The sequence below is a fragment of the Scomber scombrus genome, chromosome 9 (assembly GCF_963691925.1).
Source record: "Scomber scombrus chromosome 9, fScoSco1.1, whole genome shotgun sequence".
In the NCBI taxonomy this organism is placed as follows: Eukaryota; Metazoa; Chordata; class Actinopteri; order Scombriformes; family Scombridae; genus Scomber; species Scomber scombrus.
This window is the reverse complement of record NC_084978.1, coordinates 18977331-18993678: the sequence shown is the minus strand read 5'-3', so window position 1 is coordinate 18993678 and position 16348 is coordinate 18977331. Positions and strand designations below refer to the sequence as shown.

Below are 16348 nucleotides of genomic sequence, written 5' to 3'. Positions count from 1 at the left end.
TACTAAGGAATAAGCAAGGAACTAAATGCTATTAAGGAAACCAGTTCTGCATGTCCTTAATTAAAAACTAAAAAGTGCAACTGAAAGCTTAAGGCGGATGACTTAAGGAAACAATAAAAAATACTGACAACAATAACTAATAATCTTTCATTTGATTTGAAATGTGACTCAGGTATAATATTAATAACTCTCATAATTCCTAAAAACTAGTCCCACTGGCTCATGAACATCGTACCTGTGATGCTGCCGATAAGTGACTTACCATAATAAAGTTCTCAACTCTGTGTTAAACTACTACTTAAAGTCTGAAGCCCCAGAGCTGTAGGTTCATTGTGTTGTTTTCCGTAATATGTTAAATTCACTGGGCGGGCTATTGGCCCATTCGGGTTCAACAGTGCTGTTGAAAAATACATTTGAACTCCAGGTGACAACCTTTGTGGCAATCTTGTACTTGACCTTTTTCCCACAGTCAATGATGAAATGTTTAATTTTGAGAGGCACTTGGAAGAAACTACAAGGAAAGAAGCTCCAGAGTCAGATGCAAAGTTATGTTTATGGCCTAGAAGTGAAAGAGTTTAGGTTATGTCATCAGTCCTTCGTTCAGTGTTATTCAGGAACTAAGTATTTTAATTAGGCATCACTTAACCATTTCCTCATTTGTGCTCATCAGTTCTTGTTAAAAAGCAAACATTTCCTTCATGCATACCTCTAAGGAGGAGTAAGGTGGAGCTGAACTGCTCTTTTGATGAACAAGTTTCGTCGATTCAAATGGAATCTCAGAAATGGAATCCTTTTTTCATTCAGTGGCACGTATTACTACAAACCTGCATTGCCAAGGAACCCGCAGACACAGTGGGAAACTACCAAATCTTGTTTGCCACAGGAGTGGCTTTGAGTTTTGCTCTGTGTGTAATAATAATTGATGATGATGTGATGCCAAGCAAAACCTAGAGCAATAAGGCATGATAGAAACTCACTGAATTGGACATGTTTATTGCATTTTATTGCACAAATATGTGATTTATTTTAAAGAAGCTGAAGGAGTCAGTCCTCTGTTCTTTGCCAGATGATTTTTTATTATCTATGGAATATATCCTGGACTCTGGAACATTTGAGTTCAGTTGCCTGGATAGCTGGGATATTGTGGCTGTAATAATAACAGGAAAATATTCCCAGATAACAGATCCACCTGGTTAGATTGACTAGATTTGAGCTGAAACGGAACAGTTTGACATGACTTAACAGGTTATTCAATAATACACAGCATTGTTTCGGCAATTACTTTATATTACCAAGTTAATAAATCAAAGGTCCAACTAAAGCAGCTTTCCAGCGCTGAAGTCAAGCACTTACCGTAACGTTCCATCCTTATCACTTTGATTACTCCTACTCATTCTAGTTTTCCCTGAGCAAAGCTCAGATCTGATGCCAAGACAGCATTAATAAACAATAATGAATAATAGAAACTGACTGTCTTGAACAGGTTTATATGCACTAATATGTGTATTTGAAAGATACAAAGGGATTTTAGATTATTTGTATAAATTCTGGTTTGTCAATTTAAACTTAATCTGAACTACAGACAGTATATATAAAAACATTTGAAAACAGTTGCTGCCTGTATCTCAGTTGGATGGGTACCAACAAGCATTGAGTGAGTAGAAGAAGGTCATGGAGTGTGTATGAGACACAGTGTGTAGGGAGGAAAACCTATCAAAATTACAAAGAGTGGTACAAAAGCAGAATTACGAAAGTATGAAACGGGTGCTCGTGTGTTCTCTCTGACCACGCCATGTCCACTTACTGTCCGCATCTTTGCTTGAGGAATGTTTGAGTGTCTGGCCAAGTCACACGCCTCACCTCGCTTTGTCCAAACCACATCAGCCCATATGTGATCATAATGAAGAAGAACAGGGATGGCCTATTGTGAATGTATGAAAAAACATAATCCCATATTTGCTTTGAAATTTCCCACATTCAGTCATCCAAAATGGGAGACCCACACAGAGGAAATGCTACACAAATGTACTAATACTGTAGTTGTGCAGTACAACTATTACTGACACATATCCTAATATTTGTGTGTTTTAAGTGCACTGAAATGGTGTTTAAGCCGATTTTTTCTCTATGTGTTTACATGTGAGTATCCTACTTTGTATTGTATGTTGACATGTGTTCAGGTGATCTGAGGATGTGCGTGAGTGAAAACCAGTGACAGAAGCCAAAGAACTGCATTCCTCTCCTGGCTTAAAGGATTAATAAGTATAATCATGTTTGCACTATGACTTTGTTATCCAATGAGATCCACCCCAGAGATCAAAGGTTCCTTAATTGCTATGGTGATATAAAATGATGGGCAGACTGCAAGGTTTTTGCCACAGCTTATCAAGGAATTTCAGGGAGTTATAACAATTTAATTCATTTTCACTTTTAGCTTTTTGAGCCTTTAAACGTTCACATCTGTGATGGCTTCAGGGTAGGCCCTATCTTGCCTACCTTCCTTGTCGGCTGTAACAAAGGGGAAAAACCTTTTGCTCCAGGAAGTTGATGGGTGAAGCTGAGACGCACCACACCTGGGTGCAGGTTGGGCTCCGGAGGCTATAAGCTATAAAGATCCTCTCCCTTTTCCCCTGCCCTGCTGATTGACCATCTTGTGTACTTGATGTTTCACAGACGTACACCTACACACTCTACATACATACTGACCGCTGACAGACATAGCCCCTATTTAATTTAATTAAATAAAGTATTTAGCATTACTTAAAGGCTGACCTATTTATTCACATACTTTTCAGCCAGGTTGTGCCAAATCTGTTCTACTCAGTACTGATTTTATATTGATTTTTATGTTGATAGCTGTACTGGTGATTCATCTTTTCTAATTGTTATTTGGAAGACCAGGTTACTATGTGATAACTGGCAGACATAGAAATACTTGTGAGGGTACACCCAGATAAACTACTCTGATTGTGGGTGAGCCTTGAGGAATTACAGCATTCAGAGATACAATAAAAATATCTGATGCCAACATGACATGAAAACAAATAAACATGAATCTACCCATTCATGGTCCATACTCACACATTAAAAAATAAACATTAATTGCCTTGTGTAGCAGGTAGAATATGCTCAAAAAAGACGCTAGCATATTTGAGGGTCATAAATTAATAGATGTGTAAACTGTGATCATAATTCAGAGTTTATGTAAACATTAATAATGATAATACACCAATATCTGTTTGAATGATGATAAAAGCTGGTTAACAGCCAAGTCATGGAAATAAACTATGATGGAGACATCCTAATCTCAGGCTAGATATTAGAAACACTGCAGTCTGGACTATATTATTCAGATTATAAAATATTGTGTACTTTGGTCAATTGCACAACATATCTCTTGGGTATTAAATTCATCATTTATAGCAGCATGTCCAAGGAATGAATCATCTGAGACACACTCATGCTTCGCTCCCTCACACAGGCAGGGCTGAGCATGAAGTGTATGTTCAAAGTTTCTTGTGTCTAAATCTTTTCTTTTAGTGTTAAACACCAGCAGCATGAGTGCATCATCCGGATGTGACTCTTGTGAGTTGAACACCTCCAGCTGACTGTTCAGGCCTTGTTGTAGGGGATCTCCCCTTCCACATCTGCTTCACGTTAGGGCCTGGGGGCCAGTACAGGAGGGCCCAACAATATACTTCTGCTTCTCTCTCTCTCAGTGGGGGATGGCAGGAGAATTCCTGATGAACACCACAGAGACACATATCCTGATGGCTAGAGGCTCGAACCTGGGTTACACAAACCAGGTAACAGTTTCAATTGTATTGATTTTACAGTTCAGCCCAAAGACAAAGGCACAATAAATTAAAAAAAGAGCAAAACCAAAAAAGTGCAGTACATGCATGATATCTCACTCCTTTCCACTTTATTCACACATATACGTAAATAAATACTCAACATGCATGTATATGATTTTTTTTTTTTTTTAAACTGCTGTCATACAGAAATAGTGTTTGTCTAAAAGTGCAGAGCTAGATTTGTTTTTCCATGATCAGGGAGTGGTGAGGTTTTTTTTAAATTGGGTGACGCAGTGTTTTTCCCGCAGCATTAAGTCCATCACAATCTTGATTTTCAGATTAGCAGGACAGAGACCCCAGATGTAGAGGTGTGGGCAAACAGGCGGAGCTAAGAAATGTTCACTTACGCACTTAAACAGGTCAAATGAGGTGCAGTTTGCTTGATATATGATGAAGCATTAAAACCTTAATTATATACATACTGCACATATATTCATAAAAAGAGAGCAAGTATGCCCTTCCCTACACAGCTGCACAAAGATGCAGATGTCAACATATTGTCACAGAGGTCATGTCTTCAGAATTTATGAGGTCCAGCACTTTGTTATTACATAACATAAGCACTCTGATTCGATATGTGTGTGACCTACATCTGTGTCAATGGCTGTAACCCAGTAACCCCCCAGGTAGTGGGCATGATTGATGTTTGACAGGATACAGTACCTGAACACAACCATCAGCTCTGCTACCCCCTCCCCCGCACCCTGAACAAGCTCCTCTCAGCTTGGTGGGTTCACCTCAGGGCCAGCTCACTGTGAATCAGACCCAGATGTGGTTCTGGAGTCTGATAGTGTAACATGTACACTATGACAAAGCGAACCCACCCAGCTACACACGTCATAAGGGACCCCCTCAAATCCCTTGTTAAGTTTTGTCACCAGCTGTTTTGTGAGAATAACTAGATAGTCCCTGAAACAGCACATTAGTGACCTTTGTGGTAGGTGACATTTACACACACTGTGAGTTTAATGGATATGAGGCACTATAGATATTACTTTGAAGCTTTAAATGAAATGTAATTCCGGTAAGTAAGTCTTGTCTGACGCATGTTGATAACATTATCTCACCAGCAGCTTTCTCCAGTCTTTTCTTCATACCACAGTAGCCTGAGTGGGAAATCACATGCAGTTTACCCTAAGACACCAAAGAGATACGTGCCTTTAAAAGTGTTTATTGCCACCCAATATCTATCTATCTAACCCTAATCCCTCTAATTAACTGAACTCTTGCACTCAAAAGCCACTGTAAGGATTTCTTGCACATTCCTGTTGTCACTCTAAAATAAAGTGCTTCTACCACTCCTTCATCGATTAGATGAAAGTTCACACACTCTCCCTCAAAGCTGACCTTTATACACATTTAAACTTTAACATTATTATCAGTACACATAAACCGGGATTGCTGAAGCAGATTGTTCTAAATAAAAAAAAATAAAAAAATTTCGTGGTTTCTTGTAAACCAGTACGAACATTGTTTCCTACGTATGTGTCCACATCATACTAGTTTGGCTCGACTGGCAAGTCCAAATTGTGTCATATGGGTGTGAGGAATTAAAATAGATGGGGTTTTAGTTGTTTTGAGGTTGTTAAGGAAGGAATTTAGCCAGACTAGTTTTGGAAATGTAGATGAGTAAGTGAGCGTATCGTAGCAGATTCTACATCAGACTCCGGTGTTTGTTTTAGTGTGTGGTCACGCTGGCAGGGTGGTGCTTGCCATTGCACATCTGTGAGTGAACTAAATGATTTGTGTGGGATCTGAGGTAGGGGTGGGGTGGAGAAAAAACGGGGCTTCACAACCACGTCATGTCAGACCCAGAGAGAGAGCCATCTGTATTATGTCATGACTGCCAGGGCACTCCACCCTTTGCTCCTGTTTCTCTGTTTCCTTGTTTCTCTCCCTTCTATTCTCCCCCACCCACTGTTTCTCTTGCTCTAGCGTTACTGCACTGTGTTTCTGGTTTTGTCTAGCTGAAAAACCTTTGCCCAGCTTTTTTATGTGCGATGTTGCATGAATGTAACAGAAATGTGACCCAAGACTGAATATCATCATTTGTGTTTGTATTTTTACCAAACTTTGAAAATAAATAATCATCTACATGGCTACACTTTCTTCATCCACCTTTCTGCCTTTACACATTCCTTTGTTTTCTAACTGTCCACTTCCAGATTTCAACAGACAGTTCTCTGTTCGCACTTGCTTGTCACATTTGTTGTTCCCCTTTACTCCACTAGCACCACCTGAAAACCAGACGTGGACGCCCAGCAGCCTGTAATTAAATACATGTGTGTTCCCTTCAGGAGTTACAGCTAACTTGTAAACAAATGAAAGTCAGAGTTTAAAGCAGATGAGAAAGAAAGTGCCACAAATTGAGGTCGTGCTACCTTTTCAAACCCAAATCCCAAAAGGCCCAAATCCAAAGGAGGATGCAGTGGTGAATTATACTTTTAAAAGTAACGCAACATACAGTGTAAATGTTGTGTATCTTTATCTGCACGGTGTTTTTCTGAAAGTAACAACATTAGACACACTGGTGTTTAGTCTGAAATTTCCCCCTGAAAGTGGCCTATGACAGATTTACACACACAATAAACAGACAATCAGACAATAACTGCTGAGAGCTTTAACAGGGGCTGTAAACCCATCTAGTTCATGGCTGAGCCTGAGGGGAAGGACTCTGTTCTCTAGTGTTTCTCCCTGCTGGTTCATTGTCTGCTGGCCTGGATGTTTGCTTTGATGTGGAGAGCGGAGGCTGCATTGTTAGTAATATTCAGATATTGTGTGGTATAGAATTGCTTGTACAATAAAGTCCTTCTCTCAGACAACAGTAAGCAAATGTTAATTAAATCAGCGTGTGCACAACAGATGACCTGATATACGCTTTATTACTCTCCTCCAGATTCCTCTCATTTCTGCCCATTATGCTCCATGTGGACAAATTAATTAAAATGTGCAATGATCCGTCACACTTTGGGTAACAGAATTATATCATGGCTACTTAATACATCACTTGATTGCAGTATACATATTTCTGTTCTTGATTCTGATCTGATAAAGCTTTAGGCGATTCAACAAATAAGATAAGTTAAAAGTCAAACCAATGAACAGGACCTTTCACATGAACTATGCTGAGCTTATTCTGCCATCTTCTGGCTAATGAGTGTATTTAACGTTTGGTCTCAATGTTTCCATATTATTATTAAAGAGGTTTAATTTCAGGTAGCTTTGCATGTTGATTACCTGATAATGGAAATTATTTCAGACTTTTGAGGTTGTTAATTTACCTAAATGATATCAGTATTACTTTGATGCACGGTTTACACTGACTAAATATGAATACTATGACTAGTTTTAGTGCTGAAGGTCCATTGAAAATGTAACATAATTATGTAAAATAGATAGTTGAGATGGAGCTATGTTTACCTACTTAATATACTGTTGGGTAGTTAAATCTATAAAAATACATCAGTCTTTATCTAAAAAAGAATTATTGACTAAAGTTGTCAATTCAATGTAGTGGATTAAAAAATATTATCTGATTTCTAGTGGAATTTTAAGGATTGGTTTTACAATTTGTCTAAGCCTGTCTTTAAACAGTCGGGTGCACTAATGATGACTGAAACAGGTTTTTGCTTGCTGTAATTATTTTTCCTGTTTGTGCTGACTATTGGAAGGTCACTACCTAATAAGCTTTCAATGTCAGTGATTGGTGGTGGTGGTGGGGGGTCCACAGTCCACACTCATATTCAAATATTTAACTGAAGATAATATGAGGCTAAGTTAGTCAAGTCAATATTTTCTTGAGTTAAAGTCTTTGTAGTATCAAATTACATGTTGGTGTTTCCCTGGTGAGCTGCAGCACAGGATAGTAATAAAAGAAGGAATATTTTACTGACTTGAGTTGATTTGAGACAGTACAACTGCTGAGGCCTAAAATCAAACATTTGACCACATTTCTACAGTGAACACAGTCTGGACTATTACTGTTCCTCACTTACATAGTAAGCTCTTTGTTAATGCCCAGTGTGAACAGGAAGAATGATTACAGCAAGCAAAACCTGTTTTGCTGTCCGTAAAAGCACGAAAAGTGTGAACCTGTCCTTTAACTAACAAGTAGCCTGAAATGGAAAAACTGTCTAAGAGTATATGATTATTTTAAAATAATAAGGGTAAATAAATAATAGGATTAATATACATTCTCATGCTGCCTAAAATTGCATTATGTTTTCATGAAGAAATGAGAATGAGAACCACTTTTGCTTGTTAATATCAGATTTATTTACAGATGTAAGTTGGAGGAAATCTCCCTTGTGCAATTACTTACTGGAATTCGTCAACATTTTCAATTAAAACAGCAGAGATTCTTGGATTGTGACACACCAAAAAATGCAAAATTGAAAATGACCACTTCAATGCTTTGTATTCTTATAGCATATTGAGGCCTATTATGATTCAATATAAAAATGTGATAAACCCAACATACCAACTACTATTTAGAATGAATAATGTTGATTTAAAGCAGAACAATATGAAAAATACTTGAAATAATAATAACAATTTAAAAAAAAAAAATCACTTCAGGTCAGCAGTCACACTCCTCAGGTAAAATGAAATGCCAAATAATATTAAAAAATTGCAGAACTTAAATGGCACAAATGCCAAAAGCAGACACGCTGCAGGCTGAGGCACAGTATCAGTCACACACTACTATTCTGCATGCTAACAGAAAAGCACCACACAACTACAAAACTGTGAGCTTATTTAAAATAAAAAATAATAATAATACAAATGAGGCAACAGAGCATAATAGATTGAAATAGCTGGTCAGTTATAGTATGAGAGGCAGCGCTAAAGTTGTTAGCTTAAGCAAAAGACTGACAAGATATTTCGACAACTTCAATGTTGTGCCATCACTAAAAAAAAAAAATGGAACAAGCACATCAAGGCAACGCATGCCAGTGCATCCATTACGTGACGTAACTACAATATCAATACAAAGCAGTACCATCTTTAGGGATAACAAATCATATTATTTGAAGCTTTATTTGGACAAATTAGTTGGAAGAGACTGGAATCCGTCTGAGTCGGTCCACTGAGAAGAGTAACAGTGCAGTAATGTCTCAGGGGTCGGTGAGCTAACAGCACAGGTGGTCCTCCATCCCCTCTGTCTCAGCGCAGGGAGACAGAGGGGACAAAGGAGGGAAGGAAAGAAAATGTGAAGCCATACAGAGAGGATAACTACGGAGGATGTGGTACAGAGATGTGAGTACGCGGCTGGTTTAGATTCAGAAGCCCGAAGGTGTTAAAACATTCATGTCCCGAGGTTTGAGTTTGTGTGGCCGTGGCTGCCCCCGCTTGGCGTCGATGCCCGTGATTTCGATCTTAGGGGGTATGAAGTTGGCAGGGTCCTCCACCTTGAGGTTGACTTGGGTGTTGGTGCCATCCATGGTGGAGGACTTCTGCAGGCCTAAGTAGGACTGCAGTGAGAAGCCTGCAGGGAGAGGACAGAGCGGTAAAACATGGCATTAATGACTGAACTCGAGTTTTTAATGATCAAGTTTTAGTGTCGTGATTAAAAGGCCCTAATGGTAGTTTTTTTAAACCCATAAATCTGAAATATGTCTACACACATAATTGGAGAGTTTAGGTGTTGGATCAAAAAACATTTTGTGCATTTCTATGCTGTTCATAATTCCATGAAGCTGTTCATAAAGTATCTGTCTGCTTTACTCCCATAATCTCGTCATGACTTATTTTTATTGTTTGTATAGTGTTAGTCCTTGTATAAAAAACACCTGCCTAACATTAAGAGTGATGGAGAATCACCCAGTGTGTCTTGATTGGGTGGAGTTGCCCTTTTTGTTTACATCTGAATCACAGATAAAGGCTTTAATGCAGTCCTGGCCTGTGACTGGAAAATTCCCACTGATTTCACCTGCTATTGAGCTGCAAACAGTGTTCATCTGTGCCAGTGGTACCAGTACTATTGTATTCAGAGGAAAAAACAAAACACTGGGGCAGAGGGTTCAACCAGGTATAAATCTCTCACCAGTGCTGGTGTCCGAGCCGGGGTCAGTGGGGGACTTCTGTACCACAGAGCGAGTTCCAAAAAAGTTCCATCTCTCTCCTCCTCCTCCCTCGTTTCCTCCCATGTCTGTGTTGGGGCTGGGACTGCTGAGCTCTGGGGTTGTAAGAAAGGGCACAGGACTCAGCTGGAACCAGCTCCTGTATTTCCGCCAAAACAGAGCATTTCATGAGCAAACAAGCGAAATAAATAAATAAATAAATGAATCATGGATATGCCATATGGCACCTAGTATGGGCAAAGCAGAATGCCATATTCAGGAATGTGGCATTTTAGTTTGCTACAAGATTAAATGTGAACAACAGCTACTGTATGTGGTCTCTGGTTTCACCCATTACAAACACTTTAGATCAAATAATAATATGAGTTGAAAATGATCTAAATGACTCGGCTGAATCTTGCCTACCTGCGCTTAACAACTGGTGATGAGTAGGGACTAACACAGGGGGTGACAGATGGGGTGACGGAGGGGGTGACACAAGGAGTGCCACTTGGGGTGGATTGTGCTGATGTTGTAAGCCTGTCCTCCTTGAAGTCCCCACTTGGCATTCTCAACTTCTGCAAACAGAAAATACAAAAAAATTGAACAAACAATGAAAGAATGAGCTCCACCGATCCAGAATCACCCGTATATATCAGAAATTCATTCATAACCACAGCTGGCTGGCTGTTCATTTCAGAATAGTCGATTGACAGAAATTAATCAGCAACTATTCAGAATCAGAAACAAGTTTATTGACAAAAAGGTTACACATACAAAGAATGTACCTTAATGTCATGGTGCATAATAGCCCAATAGCCTACTGTTTAAAACACGTGCCATATAAGCACCTCTTCTGTGTAACATGCTGTGTTAGATGTGCTGGGTTACAAACAAATAATTGCTAAACATTTGTTGGTTGCAGCTTCTCAAATGAGAACAGAGAGGATTTTCTGGGTCATCCTGTTGACTTTTTGACTGCAGATCAGGCAAAATAATAAGCTTGAAATCATCATCATTGACTATAAAAAAAAAGTCAGAACAGGCATTTTCCCCTATTTTCAGATTTTATAGATATGGAGATTATATAAGTTTATCAAGAAAATAATTGGCAGATTATTTTAATAGTATACTGGTATAAGCAATAAACTTTCATGCTATATTTATCCCATGTCCATGTTAGACTAACACCACATGTTTGTGACAGATTTGTCAGAGACGTGGCATTGATCTCATTTAAAGAGCAAACAATCCCTGAATACACAATGCAAAAGGTCAGCAGTGTTTTTTGGACCTGCAAATAAAAACTAACACCAACAAAGTGCGTCATGGATCCTTGGATCCAATCATCTGTCACCCTGTGTTATGGGTGGAAAAAGAGAGACAAATCTCCCCACGATGAAGTGATATTAATATAACAGAATAACTCATATTTACAAACTATGAAATAAGCACTGAGAAAGTAAGCTGTACTATGTTCAGTCTCCATTCAATGTTCATGTAATCCCATCCATATGTTTGATGACTGTCCAAACTCATACCCACCACTTGCATTGTGCACAGGTGCTACCACTGAATTATCTGGGTCATATCCTCATAGATTTCATGAGTGCCCCAACCCTGCCAGACCCCAGCCAAACTAGGCAAGCATTATAAACTAGGGTTAGGGCATACGCAAGGGCAGAATCTTGCCTTCTTATTTGTACAACAGTGGTTAGCCCCACTGCCCCCTAGCCCCAGTGCCTCTCATATATCTGTACATTTGTACCATCATGCAGTACTAACACATGGGAGGCACAATCTGGGAATAGTGTGAAACTTGTTAAAAAGTTAGATCAGGACACAACTGCCATAATCATTAACATGTCACCTCGGCAATGTAAAAACAATGAAATCTCCCACAGGCACGGAAGTGGTCTCTGGTGGATTCACTTTCTAGACTAGCGTTAAATACAGCGTAGTGTAATGTTAGTGTTTAGCTCGGTGCTAACCTTGACTGCTAACAACATCCTCAAACTACACAGTAAGCTAATGTAACGTTAACCTCTTTGATTCTGACTTATGGGCTCCACTGTAACCTGTTTTCAGTTGTCTTAAGGCTGATAATTACAGTTAAAGTTATAAAAACATTTGTTTACTCGGGTTAGCTTGAAAATCAGCTCTACCAGCTAGCCAACACGGTTGCTTTGCTAGCGGCCTGGTTGCCGACAGGATTGTACGTTAACACACAGCCTTAATACGGTAACGTCTTCCCATACCTTTTTATAATAAGATTTCTTTGACGTTCCAGTCCGTTATCTTTCTTCATTTTGTCCATAATTAGCGGTTACAACAAGTGTAAGGGAGGATTATTTCTCGAAAACACAAGCGATACAATTTACACAGACCGCAGCAGGCCTCAAATCCTTCCCCTTTTTGTTAGGAGCTCCGTGATTGGTCCGTTTGAGAAAATAAGGGGGCTCGATTCATTTAAGGGCGTTGCCTGGCAACACTGTGCTGATACAAGCTCCATTCTATGGAAGCCGCACAGAATTGATTACGTAATGTGTTTATCAAGCTATTCTTCCAGCCTGCAGTGACTCAACACTCCACTACAATACTGTTTAATGATGTGATTTCTCACAATAATACCTGGTCATAGTAAGTAACAACAAAGATACCATAATGTTTTAGTAGGAATATTTTCCTGATAATGTGCTTTCGTGCTCTTGTGTTTTCAACACTGCGGAATGTAGTTGGACAGATCTATACATAGCAGGTGAAACGCGGGCATGGGCGGTGGGCAGTGAAGCTGAACACATCTAGACAGAAATTAACACATTCACAGGTGCTGCGTGCAAGCCAGGGTGGTACAAGCACAAATATGCATGCACAGCGCCCTCCTCTGTGACTTTCAAAAACAGTCTTTTTGCTAAACCTTTCACCTGGACCCATATAAAGAAGATTGAGGACAATACTTAATCATTACAAGTGGAGAACATTTGACACACAATGTTTCTGTCTGGGCAAGTTCAGTGTTTTTCTTATTTTGTTCTTATTTTTATACATTAGACATTCTTGTTGTCAGTGTTCATTCTGAACTCCGCATTATGATCACAAAAACGTACTTTCTGAGCTTGTTAACTATGTAACATATTCAATTAAAATTTCTCCCATCCCTTGTAATCCAACCTAAGTTTACTGAGGGCAAACAAACTTTGTTTCTTTTACATTTCACTCTAAACAGTCTTCACCATGTATGTCTGATCGGGTACAACTGATGAAAATCAGATCTCCAACCTTTTGTTTAGACAAAAACGTTTTTAAAATTGTATTCAAGTTCTGATGGCCTTTGTAGCATATAGCACCTTCAGGTGTGAAGAGATAATTTTCCAGTTTTTTAGAGGGCAGTAAGAAACGTATCACTGACACATCAAGGCTGCTGCCTCATATTTGGTCATACTCACTGGAAGTGTGCTATCAGCCAGTCGGTGAAAGCGGGTCTCCTCAGCAGAGAGGCCCTTATGGGGAGAATATACAGCCTCAGTCAGCCCCGCCTGGTGTTCAAACCTCTGGAGGTTTTCGTGGGTCTGCTCTATGTGAAGATGGATAAAAAAGTCAGCAGCAAGAATGAAATGAGCCGATCTTTTAATGTGTTGTGATCCATTATAGCAAATTAAACTGCAGCCTTTTCATCCGTAGAAGCTAAGATAACAGAGCCTTTTGGAAAATCCCTGGACAGGAGGTAAAGCTTACATGACTCTGTGATATGAAGTGAAGAAACTTAATCTGTGACTTTGTAAGTTGCATGCCTACATATTTATCAAAATGAAAATAAATGTTCTTCTATTAAGTTACTTAGTAGGTTTTGTGGACTTACTGATCATAATTGAGCTCATTAAAGAGGTGGCTTTGGCTTTCACCACAGGCACTGGGGACCTGGCTGGCATCATTGGCTCAAAAGTCGGCATCTTCATGTAACTTGCACCTTCCTGGTTACAAAAGTGTATACTGTTAGGATTAACTCACAAATCAGTCACACGACTGATAGATGAGCACATCAAATATGTATAGGCATGCACATAACCTTCAAGACACAAGCCAATACAAACATTTTCTTCAAGTAACTTTATGCAACTTTATAACTCTAACTCTCAATTCAAAATCTCCAAAACAAGTTGGGTCAGACAGTACAAAAAAGCAAAACAAAACAGGGAAGCACCTCTTCAGAGTTCCAAAACTTGTGCTGAGGGATGACAGGGTCCTTCCATAAGTTGTTGACAGCCAAATCTGCAGGTGGTGAATGCATGGGGGCATCCATGTGCTCGTCATAGCTGATATTGTGTCTGGTCATTCCAATGGGAGACGACATGGCAGCGAAGAATCCAGATGACGAGCCAGACTCTAGTGCTGAGGCGTAATTTGTAATTTAAGTACAATATTTCTGATAACTCTACAAAACTACTAGCCCATGTCACAAGGCAGAAAATGACTTTGTCAAAGAGGACCAGCATTAGACACTTATTGCCTGTTTTACCTCCTCCTCTCCCATTACCTGGCATGTCTCCCTGTCTTGAGGCCATTTTGACACCAGATCAGAGGGGTTGACCACAGGAGAATTTGGAGGGTGACAGTGAGACAGTCCACTCGGTTAGTCTTTGGACTTCAAACTCGAACCCTTCATCACATGACATGACACATGTTTGTCAATAGGCTGATAGAAAGGCTCAGTCCTGTGGAAGCAAGGTATGTAGTGCAACAACAGCCACGCAGAAGAAGTTAGGTTGATAAATAAATGCATGCATTGCATAATGTTCCTGTTATGTAATGATACGTTGGAGAAAGAACACACCACCAGAGACCAGACTTGTATTTACTGTGCATATAGTGCATGGTGTCCTGTTACTGAGCGGCCCCAAATAGAACCAGAGACTCTGGTTGCAGTGTCATCAATATCAGTTTATGCCAGAATCACCCTCACTTACTAGTCTTTACATCTACCAGCAAGCAGCCAAACTACCATGAAACTATTTATCACAAGGAAATTAGAGTTTTGGAATTAAGGATGTGGTAGAACTTATTCTGCAGTTAGTTCCTTGTTTATACAGCAGAGAAAGCCACTCTATTGTACTGTTGTGTTATTGTGAACCTGCCTGCCTCTGTGACCAGTGCACCTGATCAGCCTGGTCCTGGCTCACTATCCAACTGCACCTTCTCCACGTTAAATCACGGATGACAGGCATGAATTCTGGCAGGGTTCATATTTTGCAGGTTTAGGTTTGTACTTGTAGTCTACTTTCCAGACAGCTGACACTGCTCACGTCAGCACTGGGAAGCCAGATACAGTGACTTGCAAAAACAGGAACCGAAGTCACGCCATTTGGGGTGTGGGAATACACGTCTAAAGTATTATTGCAGCATATAAACAAAAGCATTTCTGAAAAAAATTTTTTTTAGAGACTATGAAAAATCGAGTTGTTAATTGGCATGTTTAATCATTTCTGCATGCATCGAATTTTAATTCTAGCCGGTGTCTTTTTAAATATTCAGTGATCTGCAGCATTTAAAGACAACATGCATGCTACAGCATATTAAACACTTACCTCAATCTGTCAGTGTCTCCTCTCCTGTCGAAGTTATTCCACTGTCACAGTGATTTTTCTGTCGCAGCCGCGTTGATCTGACAGACTGAACGAACAAATAATGTATGTTTGCTCACCGGTTTGTTCATCCATGACTTTTGGACATGCAAAGAGTAAACAGAGCTGAATTGGCCACACAGACAGCAGCGCCAGTGAACGCGCCTCTCCCTTCAGCGGAGCCGGCGGAAGTAATGACCCGAAATTAAAAAAGCCCCGTATCCCTGGAGTGGTGAAATGTAACCATTGTTATTACTGTTTTATAAGCAGCGATAACAACAAGCGTGAGAAAAACACACAATGCTGTTGTATGTCTGCAATGAGATTGTTTGGTAATATGAAGGTATAGGCTATAGGTTTTCTATCAAATTGGGGGAAGAATATTAAAAAAACACTTACTGGTTGAGTGTCATTCACTTTGTGGGGACACAATTCTGTTCACACATGACATCACATTATAGACAACAAGCTGGGCCCCACTGGTTAGATTTATTCGGTAAAGCTTGGGGTTCATGTGACTATGGTTTTAAAGTTAGGGGTAAGTCTCCAGGGAATGAATGAATGCGTGTGCTTGTGCTTGTGCTTGTGTGTGTGTGTGTGTGTCTTTGTTATCTCTTAGTGACCTTTGTTACCTCTTAGTGACCTTTTCCAGTACCTGACCTTGTCGGGACAAGTAGTCCTTCTGGGTTTGATTTTGTCGCAGGGTCTCCCGTCTAATGAGATTATTGCTTTTAACCTATACCAATAATATTTATACACAACCACAATAGTCATACATTCTGTCACTATATTATTCATTACTTTTATTTTT

General features: G+C 39.6%; 1 protein-coding gene across 3 annotated transcripts; it reads right to left on the bottom strand.

Annotated features, from left to right (window-relative positions):
• Window positions 1-8108: 8108 nt before the first annotated feature.
• Window positions 8109-15650, bottom strand: LOC133985535 (putative monooxygenase p33MONOX). 3 transcript variants are annotated; one of them, XM_062425205.1, is made up of 8 exons: window positions 15502-15650; window positions 14454-14631; window positions 14121-14308; window positions 13779-13890; window positions 13366-13493; window positions 10346-10497; window positions 9904-10079; window positions 8109-9345 (listed from the first exon to the last, which is right to left on the bottom strand). In XM_062425205.1, the coding sequence occupies exons 2-8, from the start codon at window positions 14479-14481 to the stop codon at window positions 9140-9142; spliced, it is 990 nt and encodes a 329-aa protein (XP_062281189.1). In that variant the 5' UTR covers window positions 14482-14631; window positions 15502-15650; the 3' UTR covers window positions 8109-9139. The 3 variants fall into 3 exon arrangements, with proteins under 3 accessions (XP_062281189.1, XP_062281191.1, XP_062281190.1); XM_062425207.1 differs by having other exon boundaries at window positions 14454-14576; window positions 15502-15634; XM_062425206.1 differs by lacking the exon at window positions 15502-15650 and having other exon boundaries at window positions 14454-15486.
• Between the last annotated feature and the right edge of the window lie 698 nt (window positions 15651-16348).

Excerpts from the sequence above, each read along its gene's own strand:
- LOC133985535 (XM_062425205.1), bottom strand. The coding sequence starts at position 14,481 with ATGGCCTCAAGACAGGGAGACATGCCAG. Across the intron at positions 10,498-13,365 it reads TGGCTGATAGCACACTTCCA|AAGTTGAGAATGCCAAGTGG; the intron begins GTGAGTATGACC and ends TTCTGTTTGCAG. Across the intron at positions 10,080-10,345 it reads TCACCAGTTGTTAAGCGCAG|GAGCTGGTTCCAGCTGAGTC; the intron begins GTAGGCAAGATT and ends GCGGAAATACAG.